Source organism: Theobroma cacao, chromosome 4, assembly GCF_000208745.1.
Source record: "Theobroma cacao cultivar B97-61/B2 chromosome 4, Criollo_cocoa_genome_V2, whole genome shotgun sequence".
Classification (NCBI taxonomy): domain Eukaryota; kingdom Viridiplantae; phylum Streptophyta; class Magnoliopsida; order Malvales; family Malvaceae; genus Theobroma; species Theobroma cacao.
In genome coordinates this window covers 31,499,425-31,516,123 of record NC_030853.1, presented here as the reverse complement: position 1 = coordinate 31,516,123, position 16,699 = coordinate 31,499,425, and the positions used below count along the sequence as shown (strand labels likewise).

The following is a 16,699-nucleotide window of genomic DNA, read 5'->3' as shown; positions in this document are numbered from 1 at the left end:
TCAATCAAAATAAAAGGTATAGGTACTGGAACAAATGAAGGATACACATTCTCTATTTCAACTTATAAAGGGCTTACATTCAAGCTGCAGATCGCATTGTGGTGATCACTGATGACTGCAAATCCAACACACAGAAGAAGAAAAACAAAATTTTCTTGTACATGCAAAAAGAAAAAGTATGTGAGACTTGTATTCGTTAGACCTTTCTTCTAGTGCACTGCTTAGCTTTCTCCTTTGTTACTCTTCTTGCCCTTCTTTTGCTTCTGTTTCAGTTGAGTGAGACCAGCAGCTGTGATCTTCACATTGCCGATAATTGCAGCAACTAGCTCAGGATCTGTGCATGCTTTCATCAATTCCTTCTCTCTGTTGCTTGCTTCTGGCGTGTGGCTAAACAGATTCATGGCAGTCTTTGCAGCTACAGAGGAATTTCAAAGAAAAGCAAAAAATTAAATAAAATAAACATTGCTTTTGGACTCAAAACTAAGATTGTCCCATGAAAATAAGTAAAATTTTATTGACACCAATTTAAATCCTAGTGACAAGAAACACAATAAAGAATTCAAAATGATAATGACATAATTTCAATTTTGTAAACTAAAGAATTCTCATACCTTTTCCTTTCTTTGCAGTGCCAGGTATTATCTTAACACTGTATTTATATGATTGCACTGCACTATAAGGACCACAGACAGGCACAGCATATAAGAGAATATCACTCGGCAGAGGATTTCCGGTCAAGTAATCCACATCATTTAATCTCCCTTTCTCTTCTTCGCCTATCTCATGGACATCATCTTCCTCCATGACCACCCTGTCCAACTCATCACTTTCATGCAAACCTGCATGGCGATTATCTCCAATTCCATTTGCATGATCATGCAAAGTATCATCAGGATGTTCAGGACAATCCCGAGAAAGATGACCTGCCCTTTTGCATTTATAACATATCTTTGGGGCATCTTCAGGAGCTGCAAATTCAAAACAAGTGAATTTTACCGCCCCATAATAGGATCCTCTACTTGAGTTACTAGAAATTTGAAAAACATCTGATTTGCCACCTATAGCGCAGGAAGGGACATACCACTAGCAGCTGGTTTCTGGTTGTTGTTGGTAGTAGCATTTGCATCATCTAACCCTCCATCATTCTTGTTACCTTTCCCTGAAGACTGCAATTCATAAGAATTCAGTTTTAGTCTAGAAAGTGATTATTAAACCATAACCAGTAGAATATGAGGAATGAAGACCCTCCTTCTCTCCAAGAGAGAGAGAGCTCTACAAGGTTTATAAATATTTTCAGGGTGGAAAAAATATCTATGTTGGCCTGCAAAGAACATTCAAGTTGGTGTACTCACAGCCAGTAATGCCATCCGAATGCTCCTCTCTTCCTCATCCTGATCAGCATACTTCTTTATTTTCTTGAGCTTGCCTCTCTGCCCACGGCTTATTTTTCCACCACCTGGTTTCTTATTTCCCACATTATTTTCAGGTTGACTAACAGCATTACCATTCTCTTTTGCCTTCTTGTTTCCCTTCTCAATACTAGCATTAACATCATTACTGCTTGGTCCTTTCTTGAGCTTTTTTCTTTCAGCTTTTGAAATATAAGGCTTATCCCTAACTGTAGCTTTCTTCTCTTCATGATTATCTTCCTCTACCAAATCAATTTGCGAAGTTCCAAGAACAGAATTTTTACCCAAGACAGCAGCAGATCCAAGCACTAGAGTTCGATCAAGGAGATCCTCAAGTTGCGGACTGACAGAAGCAACACCACCGTCCACAACGTCAGATATATTTGCATTACCAACATCATTCAAGCCAGTCCTGCCTTCAACTGCTAATTCAGGTACATCAATTGCTTCATCACCTTTCTCTGATCCTGACTCAGAATTTTCTATGAGAGGACCAGTTTCTTCAACATCATTTATCCCTTCCTCCTCACCCCTCACCCTCCTTTCATTTAAATGTGATCCCAAGGAGCTTTCATCCAAGCGAAACAATAACCCAAATCCCATTATAAGAGGATGTGGAGGAAGAAAGTTCTTCTTCCCGCGTATCATGAAACTCCCAACAGTAAGATATTCCCCTGTAGGAGCAGTTTTACTGACCTGGTGAGGATAAACCCACCAAGCACTGGTAACAATTTTCGAATCCCATGCCTGGCTGTGACAAACCTATTTCACAAAATTGAAATTTTAGCTGCATATATTGCATTTTATTCTTCCCAGAAATACACAAAAAAGAGAAAGAATTAATAAAGGACAGAGGAAGATTATTTACTGTAAAACATCCAGCTTGGTTTAAAGTGAGAGGTGGTACTGGCTGCTCAGGCCTGTGATTCTTGATTATTGTACTAGAAGCCCCATGCAAATCTGCATGGACATACCTGTTTCATTATGAAAATAACTATCAAAATTCAAATTCTATATGATAAACCATATTTGGAAAACTAATAAGTAGAAAAATACTGAAACAATTAAGGAATGCTCATTTCCCCAAGAAACAAGAAGCAGAAAGAAATCTAAATTAGAGTGAAAAACTCTTCCTCACCCATGTCCTCCACTTGATCAACTTCTAATGAAACTCTGAGAAAGAGAACAATTGTCTTAAAACTATGTTACCAGACAATTCATTTTCACGGTGAACTCATTGCTTAGCACTTTGAACCAAGAACATCCATGGTGAAACTTATAATGAAATAGCTCAGAAAGAACAAAATGAACAAAAATGTAAACATTAAAAAATAATTCACTTACAGATCCCCTTTTGACATATATCTCTTGACAATCATCTCATTCTGTTGAGCATCACGTCCACTAATAACTAAATAGTTTTCACTGCTGATGAACCAATTAAATTTCTCAAACCAATGAACTTTGCGCATATGTGTAATTGATGCAACAGTTTTTTCCTGCAATTCATTAAAAATGAACTCGGCAAGCTAAAACAAAGAGCAATACAGTTCATACAACCACAAAGCACCAATTTGAAGTCTGTCAGACTTGGAGCAGGTCCAAAGCCCTACAAGAAGAGGCTGCTGATAAAGTATTCTTACTCTTAAATAAATATATTCCACAATATTTTCTACCAATCAAACTTAAAATGTGTTTCTGGTTGACACGACACAAATAAGTATGTTAACAGTTAAAGCTACCTGTGAAAGCTGAAGACGAGTCTTTCTCTCAGCTGCCTTAAAAGCCTTCTCATGTGCTGTGACAGTCTTTTCCTGTTTGCTCTCTTGCTTTTTCTTCAATTCATACCAACGTCGAGCATTGGCATGAGCTGAAAGTGCCAAATCAACTTCAACCTTTTCAAAGTGAAAAAGAAGTGATGGCAAATCAGATAATTAGGGTGCAGTTTTCGGGCATTGAAACATTTATATTTACAGATATAGGAATTTATGCAGAGATGTAAAGAACCCCCTCGAAGGAGGGACAAGTAATGATGAGGATGATGATAGAGATGATTAAGACGATAAAACATCAGACTTGTCAATACCTAAGCCTTCAATTTAATCGAACTGAATAACATATAATTTCAACAATGCAATTATTGTTTATGTTTCCCAAGTCATCTCATAGTTTTTCAAATTCATTGACAAATATATGCTACATTAAGAACTCAAAATTGTCAATATTGGGCAAATTCAGGTAAATGGACACAGATTTCTTCAGAAGCAGATAAATTATGTGCATAAATATTAATCAAAGAAACATAAATAGATACAGATGTATAAAGGGATGGGGCTTTGACAAGGGGAACCTAAATTTTAAACTGAAATAGCACCTTATCCACTGGGAGTGTCTTTTCATCATCATCCATTTCATCAAGATTGTTGCTCAGTAGTAATGTCATGCAATTCCTTTCAAGATAGAGCTTGTCAATTAGGCCAGCCACAGGATTTCCAGATTTCTTCTCTTCCTTCACCATACGAGCAAGATCCTCCCAATTCATACCCTTTGCAAGAGCTACACGAACAGCTAATATGGCAGCATCCACATCTTCTAGGTTGTACTCTATCAATTCTGCCATTTGGACACAATTATCAACTACTTTCTTCAGCATATGAACACGATTTTCCTACAGAAAAACATGACTTGCATTAACACGACGATGAACAAACACTACATACCTTGGATTATCAGCTAAATGATAGACATGCTATCAAGGTCACAAAGCAACATATCTTGGAAATCATATCACAAACCTGATCCAAGCGAATCTTGTTTAATTTCTGACTCGCAGAGCTCTCCTTGCTCTTTTGCTGTTGCTCAGACCTTTGGCTCTCAATTTTGCTGTAGAATTCATCCAAAGCTGCATCAAATGTTTCAAAATTCACATAGTCTCTTGACTTGAACTGGTTCAATAAAATAGGGCAGAATTCATCATATATCTGCAGAGAATAACCACACAACAATTAGCAAGAGCACAATGAAGCAGGAAATCCCACATCATAGCTTCATTCATGCGTGTGCGGAATGAATGCTCAACTCAGTTCTGCAACATATTGATAACAAGTGGTTCTCAGTAATACAACAGCAACCTGATCAGTAGTTCCTTCGGACAGTGGGCCATCCTTTCCTGGATTCCTTTTCTGCATTAAAATGTATCCTTCAGGAACCTTGTCACCTGATATAACATCCTGTAACCAGTCCTCAAATTTTGCAACAGCTTGGGCCAAAACTTGAATTTTATCATCATCAAACTTGCTATCTTTGGTAACTTTTGTACTTGGAACCAGGCCAGCATCTAAAATAATATGCTCAGAAAGTGCAGGCCCATAACCCAATGCCTCCCCGAGAACATTCTTCAATGTAGCTTGTTTAGCACGAGTGTTATCACTGGCCTTTTTGTTTGACTCAGAAGGTTTCCCACCCTTGCGACTATCCTGCTTTTCTTTTTCTTTTCGTGCGTCAGGCAAATTATTCCCGGCTTCATTAACCTTAGTGGCTTCATTCTCAACAGGTTCACTAGCAGAAGTGAGGGCTGCCTGCAGCTTTGAAATGGTAGTTCGCTCAAAATGCCGGCAAATCTCAGTAGGATAACGATGGCGTGACATGATCGCAAACCCTTTATCATCATCCCTGTCATGAATGAAGTTGTACAGTTCCTTTATCAAACTAGTTGGCTTAACAAGCTAGCAAACATCCAAACCATGAATTTAAAAAATGGTATTTCATTAAGAAAATGCAAGAATGCCATTTTTAAAGCATTCACAAATAGGTAAATGTGAAGAGTAAGAGAAATGTAATATCAAAAGAGCTACCTATGTGAACGAAGAAGAGTCAAGACTGTGAAAGAAGAATCAGTGAGGAGAATGTTTCCTTGGGCATACAATTCCAATATTACATAATGTGCATTAGCACCTAATCCAAATTGGAAAAGGATTATCTGTCCACAAAAGCTTATAGAAATTAGACAAAAAACTCAAAAACCAAAACAAAAACCCAGAAAGCAAAGCAAAGTAAAAAGAAAAAAAGCATACCCTATCATAACCGAGCTGCCGTACATCTTCAAGCCTTCTAGTTCGAATATGCTTTCGTAATTTGAGAGTAAAGCCAGAAGGAGTGTTACTCTTATCCCTATAAACATTTAACAACAATTTGATTAACTTTTTTCTCTTCTTTTTACTACTTTGTAAGCTTGTGATGAACATTTCAAAGAATACAAAAAAACAATCGACATCATAAAGAAGAAATATAAACAGCAGAAGAAACATACCGAACATAAGCAGTGGTATGCAATCGGACACCGCTCTCCATTAACAACAAAACCTTCTCGCTCTCTCCCGACTCTGTAATGCCGCTGCTATTCATCAGCTTGAATACATACGTCTACAGGCCGCGAACCGTTTCCAATTAATCGCATGATATTACTAAAATGATTTTTCTGAATAAAGAAAGAAGGAAAAATTGCGTAAAAAAAAAAAACCTTGGGCGAGAGATCGTAGACGTTGGAACAGCGCATGCCGATCAATCTTCGCAAGCACTTGACTTCGGCGGCCACATCGGCCGTGTTCATGCGCACCTTCACCATTCCCCCTTTTTATTCTTTTCTTTTTCAATTTTCTCTTACTTTGGGGCGTGTTAGGGAACTACTTACTGATTTCGTGCTCTCTCTTTGGGAACCTTGGAAGCGCAAGAGAAAAATCGAAGGAAATGTGATTTTGGTTGGTGTTGCAGACCCTGCAGAGCTTCAGCCCGGAGCCTTGGACTGGAGGCAACCGCCACATGCTGGCTCTGGGTTCCTCGATTGGGCTGGAAGATTAGGGATGGGGCCGAGGCCTCAAGGCTAAGGGGCCTGAATGTTTTCATATCATAGCTACATAAACAAACGCATAATATTTTTTTTAAAAAAATTAATTATTTAAAAATATTTAAATTAATTTTTATTTTTTATTATATTTAATTAAATTCATATATTTTTATTTTACATCAAGTAAGTTTTTATATTTTTATTTTAAATTAAATAAATTTTTATAATTAATAATTAATTTAATCAAAATATTATTTATTATTTTATACAGAATAAAATAACATGACATACTGACATTTTATAATAAATAATACCAACATCATTTAAATATAAAATAAAATTAATCATTAATTATAAAAATTTATTTGACAATTGAATACAATAAAACATAACTTGTTTGAATATTCTTAAACACTTCTAAAACTTTTGCAACCATTTATGTTGGTAAAAATTTGGTACAAAGCAACAGAGAGACAGAGAGGGGATCCAACAGTGGAAACCAAAATAAGTACCCCAAGAAAATAATTGTTCTTCAAATAGCGTATAACTATATATCAACTGTTGGAAATTACTCACAACAGTACGTAACAGACCATCTTTTTTTTTTCCCAATTTACAAATGGATGGTACAAGAATAGTTTATTTTGGACTGTGGCCACAGCTTAAGTAAAGAACACCCTTGACAAGACCCACTACCGCGAGAAGCCCTTGCAGGCGTGATGCTTTCAAGAGTGTCCAGAGATATCGCAAATTCCTGCTTCTGCATATGATTGTTTAACCTTCGCATAAGAGAATGGACTCCACGTATGTACATTTCAACTCAACTAGCAGGGTGGACAGTTATTTATCTATACACTGTTTATGCTTGGCCCAGGCCAAGCATTCATCACTTCTCTGTAGCCTCCCCTTGCTTGCAGCTCCGATGGTCCTCGACACCCAAGCAATAGGAGATTCTCATAGGACTGACTCAAATTTAGTATAGATGCAAATGCAGAGCATCGCTTTGTCTAGGATTGGCAATTCACAGGGTATATCAACTTAAATCAAAACCAGCATCTGCATTTATGGCATACAGCAATTTGGTTTCTAGTTGCTCTTTGCTGCACCAAAAACAAACCATGTGGAAGTTAATCACATTGCCGCGAAAGGAAAAGTGAGTATCTAAGTAAACAATGATGGTGTTAATCAGCAACTTTTTATCAGATTTTGGGTGGTAGGAAGGCAAGAGGCAGGTCGTACAGGCAGAATAACTACAATAGTGCAGAAGAGAACAGCTTGTTCTTTTTTTCTTTACGGGTTAATTTGTATGCGACTTCCAAATCCTTAGTATGCCCTCAGAAGTGTGAATTATCACCACCACAAACAGCAATTCAATTTCAATGCCAAGAAATTCACGTCTCATAGTCTGTCTTACTCTATGCTAAGCTATTAAAAGAGAGAAACAAACCTTCTATATGGTGGAAGCTTTAGAAGGTTCATACAAGTAGCTGATGTGGGTAATCGGTCTAATGCTTCTTCAGAGGCAGTACCAGCAGCCCTGCAAAAGAGTCGACCAAAAAATCTATAATTTCTAATTGCAAAAAAAAAAAAGAAATACAGAGGAGGTAAAAGGAAGTATTATCCATTGCACTTCTGTCACTGTCATCCACCTGACCAACAAATTATCATATCTCCAGAGTATATTTGGTCAATTATTACCTTTGTATGCAGAATAATGGTTCAAGATATTTGAATCCCAGCAGTGGTCCTCGGGAACACCCAGTCACAAACCTAAAAAAGAACCTTATCTAGTTATTATCCTCTCTCATGCACATTATTCTTAAAGCTAATAATTGAAGCAGCCAACATAGGAGGACAACCAGCACACAGATCACATATGATGTAACTCACTTCAAAAACTTCTTTTGATTTTCCAGTGAAAAGCTTTTGAGGACTTCCCAAAACACATCAATGACATAGTGCTCCTGTCAAACAACAAAGTGAAAAATAAGCTTCTGACATACAAAGAACTGACTCTTGATAATAATGACAGATAGGGCAACAAGTTTATTCTATAACAATTTGCACTCCTTGTCATTTCAACTGGAATAAAACTAAGAAAAATATAGCACATTTGGTGCATAACAACTCATTCCGATCCAACAAAAAAAGATGAGGAGAGGGGCAAAGAACTTACACTGTGATAGCCACCCGCGTAATTGGTGTTGCGTCGTAAGTCATCAACATCCAAGCTTTCAAGTGAACCAGATATCAGAAGCTGCAATAGATGTCAAGGATTTAAGTGAAGATGGAAAATAACATTAAGCAGGTGCACTCAAGTGATGAAAAATTTCTTGTTTAAAAAAATAAATAAATAAGCTCATGTTTGATCCAGGGTGAGTGCAATAATAGTTTCAAGTTCTTCGACCATCATGGAAATGATGTTGCAAATTGAGCGCCTCACATACAAAGTATGATAGAATCAAAATCCATGTTAATGCTAGGAAATGTGAACAATATTTTTAAAGACATTCAGGCATGACAAATTGCAAATCTCAAGCAAAACCTGCAGTTCACAGGGCATAACAATTTGAAGGTTCATTAACTTTTTTAAGTGAAAAGGAATTCCGGCCAACTCATCTATCATGTTCAAATAGGCAGATAATGACTTCAAAGTAAGATTAGGAAACTATTGCCTGCAAAGTGAATATAACCTGCAAAAATTCGAAGTAGACCACAATACCTGCAATTCATGTTCATTGAACATATCAATCCAATCTTTCTGTATAAGCTGCTGAAATCCCCTAAGGAAATGCGAACTTTGTTGTCGTATCTGCAAATGACATCATTTGTGTCAGTATCATGAAAGGTATAAGAAAGGCTCAATAAACTAATTAGAAATGAAGGATCTCACTACCTGAAAATTCAAACGGTGGTTAGATACAAGGTGAATAAATGTGATAACATTCTCATTAGTAACACGTATGTTTTTTCCTCCGGGAAGCAACTCGTCTTCTGTTTGCTCTCCATATTCATTATTCACAATTACAAAGTAGAGCTCCAACCCTGCAATGTCCCCTTTATAATGCTGAAAGTCATAGCATAGGAGGAAATTAGAAGGCTAGAGCCATAAAATGTAGACCTTGTGAAAGGATGACTACGCGAACCAAGTCACTAGTTTTCCATTAAGTATAAATGCAAGAGATTAAAAAAGAAAAAGATCAAGAAAAATCACCTTTAGGAAAATAAGGTGGCGATATAATTCTGGGTCCAACGAAGGCAAGTCATTTAAATAGTTGTACCTAATCAATGGAAGAGGAAGATATGCATGAATCAGTATCTCTAGAATACAATATAAAACAAGCTCTTTCAGAGGAGAGAAACCATTCAAAACCTTACTTTTGTTTCAATTTGCTCAAAAAGAATGTTGCAAATGGTATATCCACAAGAATCCCTTCAAACATGGCCTACAACAAAGGTAACATTATACATCATCAATAAGCCCTGTTATAGATAAAGCTGAGATGGCATACAGGCAAATTAAATATTAGATATAAATACAGCATCGGACTGAATGGATTAAGCTTCTGTAATAGAATGAAATACCTTTGCAAGAAGTGTTCCCAAGAAATGGTAAAATTGGAGGTGTTGTTCATGTATCATTCCTGATCCAGGATTAGGGTATAGAAGGTGATCAGCTGTTTCCTGGCTTGCCATGCCAAGCAGTATGTCAGAGGAATAAAAACACACGTTATTAAAAACAAAACAATATATAACAAGTGGGACAAGTTAACAAATACAACAGAACGATCCTGATTAGTGACAACCAAAGTTGACTTTGAATGAAAAACAAGAAATGGTAATGAAGCTTCAATAACGAACATGCTAGTCTCAGAAGACAGCTAGTAGCAGAGGGTAATGACACCCTCCGTTTGAACTCCATGATCTATTCTACATCTTTATACCAAGTTCAGATTACAATCAGTGTTGCATTCAGCTTTATCATTTATAATTTCCATTGAACCACATTTGTTTACAAATCAAGCCAAGTACATTAAGATATTTTTATTATTTAAAAAATATATCTCGATCAAGAAAATCTGCTTATTTTTATTCTTCCCTTGTTCAGCAGAATTTGAAAATTGATATTCTCTCTGAACCTGTTCGATCAGAATGAAGCATGGCATCTTAAATCCAACAATCACTGGAGAAAGATAACGTAGCCACTACTGGCTTCTTTACCAAAATTGATATATATATGGATACATGTGCCAGCCAGCTTATTGATGTATATGAAAAGAAGAAGAGGAGTAAGCAGTAGCATAGATTAACAACCTTAAATAACCCATACTGTACATCGAATGCAGCTCGAGTAATATTCTCCATAAAATCTTTGAAAATTCCACCACCATCAATACCAGCCTCCTCCACTCCAAATTCATTGACAAATGTTACACGAATCTGTAGACAAAAGAAACCGATTATATCATTGCTAAACAGTGTCAAGAGGGCAGAGACCAGATTCGGCAAAGCCATTTAAGATAATAAGGTTTTCATATGTGAGAATACTTAAATAAAGCATACCAATCCTCGAAGATCCTCTTCAGACAATGCGCTCATCTGATTATAAGCATCTTCCAAAATGTGATCCCTTCGTATTCTGAATCGGTTTCTGGTAAAAACACCATGAGCCCCTTGTCTCTGCCTAACTGATGCTAGTTGTGACTGGTGGATGGAGTTATAGAACGGACATACAAAGCAAAGCAAATAACAAAAAGTCAGTAATAGTGAAAAAGAATCCAAATATTAGACTAATTTTCCCAGCTAACTCCCCAACATCCCAGCCAAGGAATTCATATAATGATAGTCATATCAACAGCTTGATCTTATTCTTCAAGATCCAACAATTTCCAACTAAAGATCAGAAGCAAAATTTGCTAATTATTCACTTACAGTGAATATTTTAACTCTGCTGGTAAATGGAATCAAAAAAGGTGCTTGCTTTAATATGTCATGTGCTTTTGTGCCTTCCATTACGGCCTGCTAAGAAAAATTGAGATCAGAACAAGCTGCAAAAAAAAAAAATTGGTATTGGAAACTTAAAGCTGCAATTGAGAAGCTATTACCTGAGAAATGAAAAAGTCATTTACACCATCAGCATGAAAGTCGCTGGGGGGAGTAAACTGCCGCCGATTGTTCCAATCTTGCAACTATAAGAGCAGTTTTAAATAACAAAAAAAACAGAAATGTTAAAAAGATCATAATGTTTTCCTATGTGCCATTATTCTCAACAAATGCATCATTATATTTATATGTATTGAGCACTGGCCCAATAATTTGATATATCAAGCAAAAGACAAAATGTAAACAAGTGAGAAGCCAGAAATTCAACAAGTCACACTGGAACCTACCTGTGAGAGAAGCTCAGAGGCTACAGTACCAACCCTATTTTGAATAGCTTCAACAGGGTGCCTCGTATGAGCAGAAGTGTTGGAGACAGATTTCCCAGAACCAGGGTGAGCTGAAGGGTTCACCCATAGGAGCTGCCACAAAGCCTATATTGGAAAATAGAAGAATTACATGAATGTTAGTCAGACCATTAAGCCAGGTTACACCTGCACTAGCAATTTCATGGTAGTCATAACAATCAGGGTTGCCACCAATGCTATCATATGGTCCATAAATATCCATAAATCATTTCCTTAATTTAAAGAAAGTCCAGTGAAAACAAGTTATTTTTCTGAATCAAAATTAAAACTGCTCCACAGTTTAAATAATAGGTTGTTGAACTACAGTGTCACAAAAATGAAGCTACCTGTCTCAGAATGATGATTAGGCATCTGACATCCTTCAAAGACAGTGGCTTCTCCTGCTCATAAAACTCCTCATTATCAACTATCATAAGCATGTGCCTGATCAACCACAAAGAAACCAGACTAGTGAGTCATCAATCTCAAAATACCATTTAGCATTTACAAAAGGAACTGCATAAACGAGTTAAGAATGAAACACACAACAGGAACTGCATAAAATGATTCTTCCAGAAATCAAGCAAGCATCTTACTTGTACACAGGACAGAAAACAGACAGAGGTAGCAGCCAGCCAGGTGCATCTCCCAAGAGATATGAAACTCGCTCAGGCAAGGATGACCACTTTTGATTTTGATGGCATCGTTTCATGAAATTCCAAAGCACTGGAATAAGTTCAGTTCTATATGCTAGTACAGTCATGATTCTCTCTAGAGGTAAAGTATTGAATGTAACATGCAGAAACGCACAAGCAGCACCAACAGCTGCCACCTCCTTATCATCTGGTCCTTCAGTATGTAAACCATGGACAGTGGAAATCCCTCCAAATAACACATTGGTCTGCCCCAGAAGAATAAAAATTTGAAACCTTTCTTTACTATTGAAAAGAAAACACCAATTTCATAAGGATAGCCAAGTCATTTTCAAACTAACAGAAAGTGTCAAGACTGCCTACCAATTGCAGAAGAAAGCGTGAATCTATAGCATTGGTTATCTGCAGTTCCAAATTACGATCCAAAAGTATTTCTCCCACTTCGTCACCTATGGTCATATCATCATCCCCAACCATGGAACCTGAGGCCAAAAATTTTATGCATGTACATTTCAATGAACCAATTTAAACAAGAATCAGTGAGCCAAATATCAAGTCATAGTTGCTGTACTATAACCAAACTTATAATTTTCTTGTTGAAGTGCTAAAAAAAACCAATTGGCATATAAATGGAGAAAAGAGAGAGACAGAGAGAGGCATATCAAGAGGCAAGGCATACTTTCTCTACTTTCTCTGCTTGAGGATTTTATAGGAGGAAGAGCTTCCAACAAGAACGTTGTAACTGCTGCAAGGTCTATGGCCTGCTCAAAATTTAAAAAAAAAAAGTAAAAAACTAGCTTCAAAACCTAATTATATTAAATATTGAAAAAAAAATTAGCATAAGAAGCAACTTTAATGCAAACATAAAAGTAGATAATCGCATTTAATGCAAACATAAAATCAGCTTTAACAGAAATATTAAGGTCAAAACTTGAAAGAATTAACAGAAGTCAGAGAAGTTAATTGAGTCCAATATCTCAACAATACACTCGCATTTAAATATGCACATTTTCATAGCATTCAATTACATCAAAAGGAAAATATTATTCAAAAGCAATATATATAGAATGACCACATTTATGCCTAATGAATACAAAAGAAGCTAGTAGGAGAAAAGCATATGGTCTCATTAAAATGAAAAATCAGTTTCTTACCATTTCAAATGAGCAGTCAGGCTGAGATAGAGCAGCACCTGCAGTTTCTAATAAATTACCAAGAAGACAAGCATAACCAGGAAACTCATTTGGTATATCAGTGGGAAGTACATTAGCATGATTTTGCACGCACAAAGCCATCTGATTAGTGTAGTATTGGCTCAAGCTCCGAGATGCAAAAACCTAGATAGTAAAACATTATAAAATTATAATCAGCAACAAACATAAAATGAAAACAAAAATTATGTTGCAACGAAAATATGTACAGCTTGTTCTCAGAAACAACCAAGTAGAATAGAAAGAATATGCTTTGAAGTTTTTCAGCACCACATGCCATCACTATCAAGATTGAATTAAGCTCGAAGAAACAACTTATAAAGTTTCAAACAAGTAAGATGTAGAACAAATCTACCTCTTTTAAGTACGGAAAAAGCTGCCATAAGAAAGGGATTGTAAGAATCTGGGACAAGAAACTCCACTGTGGATTAATATTTGAGCAAATACACGGACTCTGACCAACATGAGAAATCATAAGAGCAAGGACACGCTCCAATGCAGATATTTTCCCAAAAGAACCCGTAGCATTTACATTTTCCTACACCACAAAATTAAGGTAGCATCAGAAAAGCAGCAAGGCAATTACTAAATCACAAGTTTTAAGATGCACAATACCAGATATAGGGATACCAAAATGGCTACATAAAGATCATATCCAATTAAAGAACCAAAACCTAAAACCAGGGTAACAAAAAAACATACCTTTACTTTTTGAACAACTTCTCTAAACAGAGAGAATACGTTTCTTTGCATGAGATAACCTACTGTCTTACAAGCCCATGGCAGTTTAAGATCTAACAACAAGACCAGTGCTTCAAGCAAGATGGCTGTTGGTGCACTAGACTCCTCTGGAGTCATCAAAAGTTGATCTTTCAATTGATTTCTATCCAATAAAAAAACTAAGTAATATTACTTTCAAAATTACAAACAGAATAAGAGTATAAATTCTACTAGACATTACAGTGCCAGACACAAACAATGAGAAAGTGGGGCAAAAGAGAGAGAGATGGGCGCATGAAAACACATATATTAAGTTATCATCACGATCAGGCCTTCATTTGACCCATTTTTGTTTTTCTATTTTAGATCCCTTGGGTTCTAAAGATCATCTAAAAGCCACTGTCATAGATAAAAGAACACAAGCTCCATCATGTGAAACAAAAATAAAAATGATTAATAAGACAACACCTAGCTAACACAAGAAGGTTTGATTCACTAACCTGTTCTGATGTATAGCCTGAATACAAGCAAATGACAGTCGCTTCACTCTGTAGGCAGCCAAAGAATGATAGGATGAGTAGTCCATGCCTGCAAAGAGTCCCACGACATCCCCTGCTGCATAATTTTATGCAAAACTTAGAGAAAGAAAGAAAGATAAACACTACCATAAACATATGCAGAATACAATAAAAAAATTACACAACTTATCCATAATACAACAATCCAATAAAAATACCACTATCTCGAACAAAATGCTGAAGTAATCGGCAAGTCTCAACAAGAACTAAAAAATCATCTGTATTCCCAGCATTAAAGAAGAAAATTAGCTGGCGGAGAAACTCCGAGTCTGGACCAAAACAATGCCTGCATAAACAGAGACAATCTGAACAAAATCAGAAAATCACATGAAAGAAGAAGTCATTCAGAAAAGCAATAAAACAGTCCTATTAAAAGTGTATCTCAATTCACTTTGTTGATATTAAAATAAACTATCATTAAAATGAACCAAGAATTTTCAATGAAAACACCTTTAAGACACTTGGATATGGATGTACAAATTTACCTGTCCACATTTTGGCAGTGCTTCCCATAGGTTTGGTAGAACTGCTCTCGCACCTTGGCATGTTCAGCTTCCACTACCTTTCTCCCTCTGAAGTATTTCTGTAGCTAGTAATTAGTCAACACTTTGCAAAAACTATACCAGCAAGTTCTTATAGGCAAATCCAGACAACCATTTTATTCAGCCTAACCGAAAGAAATAGCTAAAAGATTCTCATATACTACCTACACCAACGCCAATTCAGTTTAGTGATGAGTATCTGATGTTGCTAATCATAAAGTAGATAATAACTAAGAAAGAATCAAGAACATCTTTACCATTTAAATACCAAAATGCATCAAATGCCTTGGCATTGAATCTCATTCCCAATATAAAGCAGTTACAAGGAAAACATTCGGTATAAACCCATATCCGTTCACTTTATTATTTGCCATTTCCACCTATATTTCATACCCAAAATTACACCAATCTCTTATCCAACACAACAGAAGAACCTATACATAATACTAAAACAGTGCAACATATCCACCGTAACCAGTTCTGTCCCACTCCAAACAAACCTACAAAATTTGGAAAACATGACAGCATAGAAGCATTGTTATTCAGCAGAATCCCGAACAAAAGACTACCTCAACCGCTTATCCTCCCCCCCCCCCCCTCCCTCCCCTCTTCCACAGCTGTCCATTGAACATACTCGTATTTAAACTAAAAACGCATGGAAAATTTCAAGAGATTAATTTTCAGCTCAATGCAAATAAAGTTCGAGTTCCAGTGTCTTCAACAATTAACAGAAAAAAAAATTTATTATCAAAGATAAGAAACGGCATAATTCAAATTGAGTAGAACAAAAGCCAACCTGAATCTTGAGAGCTGCGGAGTTCTGTTGCCGCAACCAGAGGCGGCGGTTCCGCTCCAACCGCGTTTGTTCTAGAAGTTTCTGCCTATCTCTCTCCTTCGAACTCCGACCTCCCAAATCAACACGTTTCCGAGTCGTCGGATCACCCGAGAAGAACATTCTCGAATCTCACCGCCTCCAACAAACCCTAAGCCCCGCAACAAATCAATATTCCAGCGCGCAAATTGAAGGTTTCCTTCGATTCGATCAAAATGTTCTATGCCGTGATCGAGTTGACCTAGGAAAAAACCTTTTGCTCGAGTGAAATAAGACGATCGATGAAGTAAAGCAAGAGAAATTTAGAGAGACACGCCTGGTGTTTGGATGGAGAGAAAATTGGAGAAATGAATAAAGCAAGGACTAAAGAGGAAGCTAGAGGAGTTGGGAGAATTTTCTCGCGCTATAATTCCTTGTACTGTGAAGTGGGAAAGTTAAAAAAAAAAAAAACACGATGTGTCGTG

The 16,699-nt window shown here is 36.7% G+C and overlaps 2 protein-coding genes across 3 annotated transcripts; both read right to left on the bottom strand.

Annotated features, from left to right (window-relative positions):
* Positions 27-6,210, bottom strand: LOC18603715 (nuclear export mediator factor NEMF homolog). The gene is made up of 14 exons (XM_018119695.1): positions 5,929-6,210; positions 5,719-5,831; positions 5,483-5,579; positions 5,264-5,388; positions 4,541-5,081; positions 4,205-4,390; positions 3,784-4,077; positions 3,152-3,304; positions 2,754-2,908; positions 2,278-2,383; positions 1,353-2,171; positions 1,082-1,166; positions 612-968; positions 27-415 (listed from the first exon to the last, which is right to left on the bottom strand). Exons 1-14 carry the CDS (start codon positions 6,031-6,033, stop codon positions 222-224), a joined length of 3,330 nt encoding a protein of 1,109 aa, XP_017975184.1. The 5' UTR covers positions 6,034-6,210; the 3' UTR covers positions 27-221.
* LOC18603714 (E3 ubiquitin-protein ligase UPL6) lies at positions 6,632-16,699 on the bottom strand. 2 transcript variants are annotated; one of them, XM_007035833.2, is made up of 26 exons: positions 16,200-16,699; positions 15,347-15,444; positions 15,020-15,147; positions 14,784-14,898; positions 14,266-14,446; positions 13,919-14,101; positions 13,507-13,689; positions 13,032-13,113; positions 12,716-12,834; positions 12,296-12,600; positions 12,047-12,143; positions 11,643-11,786; positions 11,358-11,441; positions 11,185-11,271; positions 10,816-10,956; positions 10,567-10,692; positions 9,838-9,936; positions 9,631-9,698; positions 9,467-9,533; positions 9,149-9,319; positions 8,975-9,064; positions 8,429-8,509; positions 8,143-8,216; positions 7,951-8,022; positions 7,700-7,789; positions 6,632-7,352 (listed from the first exon to the last, which is right to left on the bottom strand). In XM_007035833.2, the coding sequence occupies exons 1-26, from the start codon at positions 16,356-16,358 to the stop codon at positions 7,286-7,288; spliced, it is 3,111 nt and encodes a 1,036-aa protein (XP_007035895.2). In that variant the 5' UTR covers positions 16,359-16,699; the 3' UTR covers positions 6,632-7,285. The 2 variants fall into 2 exon arrangements, with proteins under 2 accessions (XP_007035895.2, XP_017975411.1); XM_018119922.1 differs by having other exon boundaries at positions 14,784-14,895.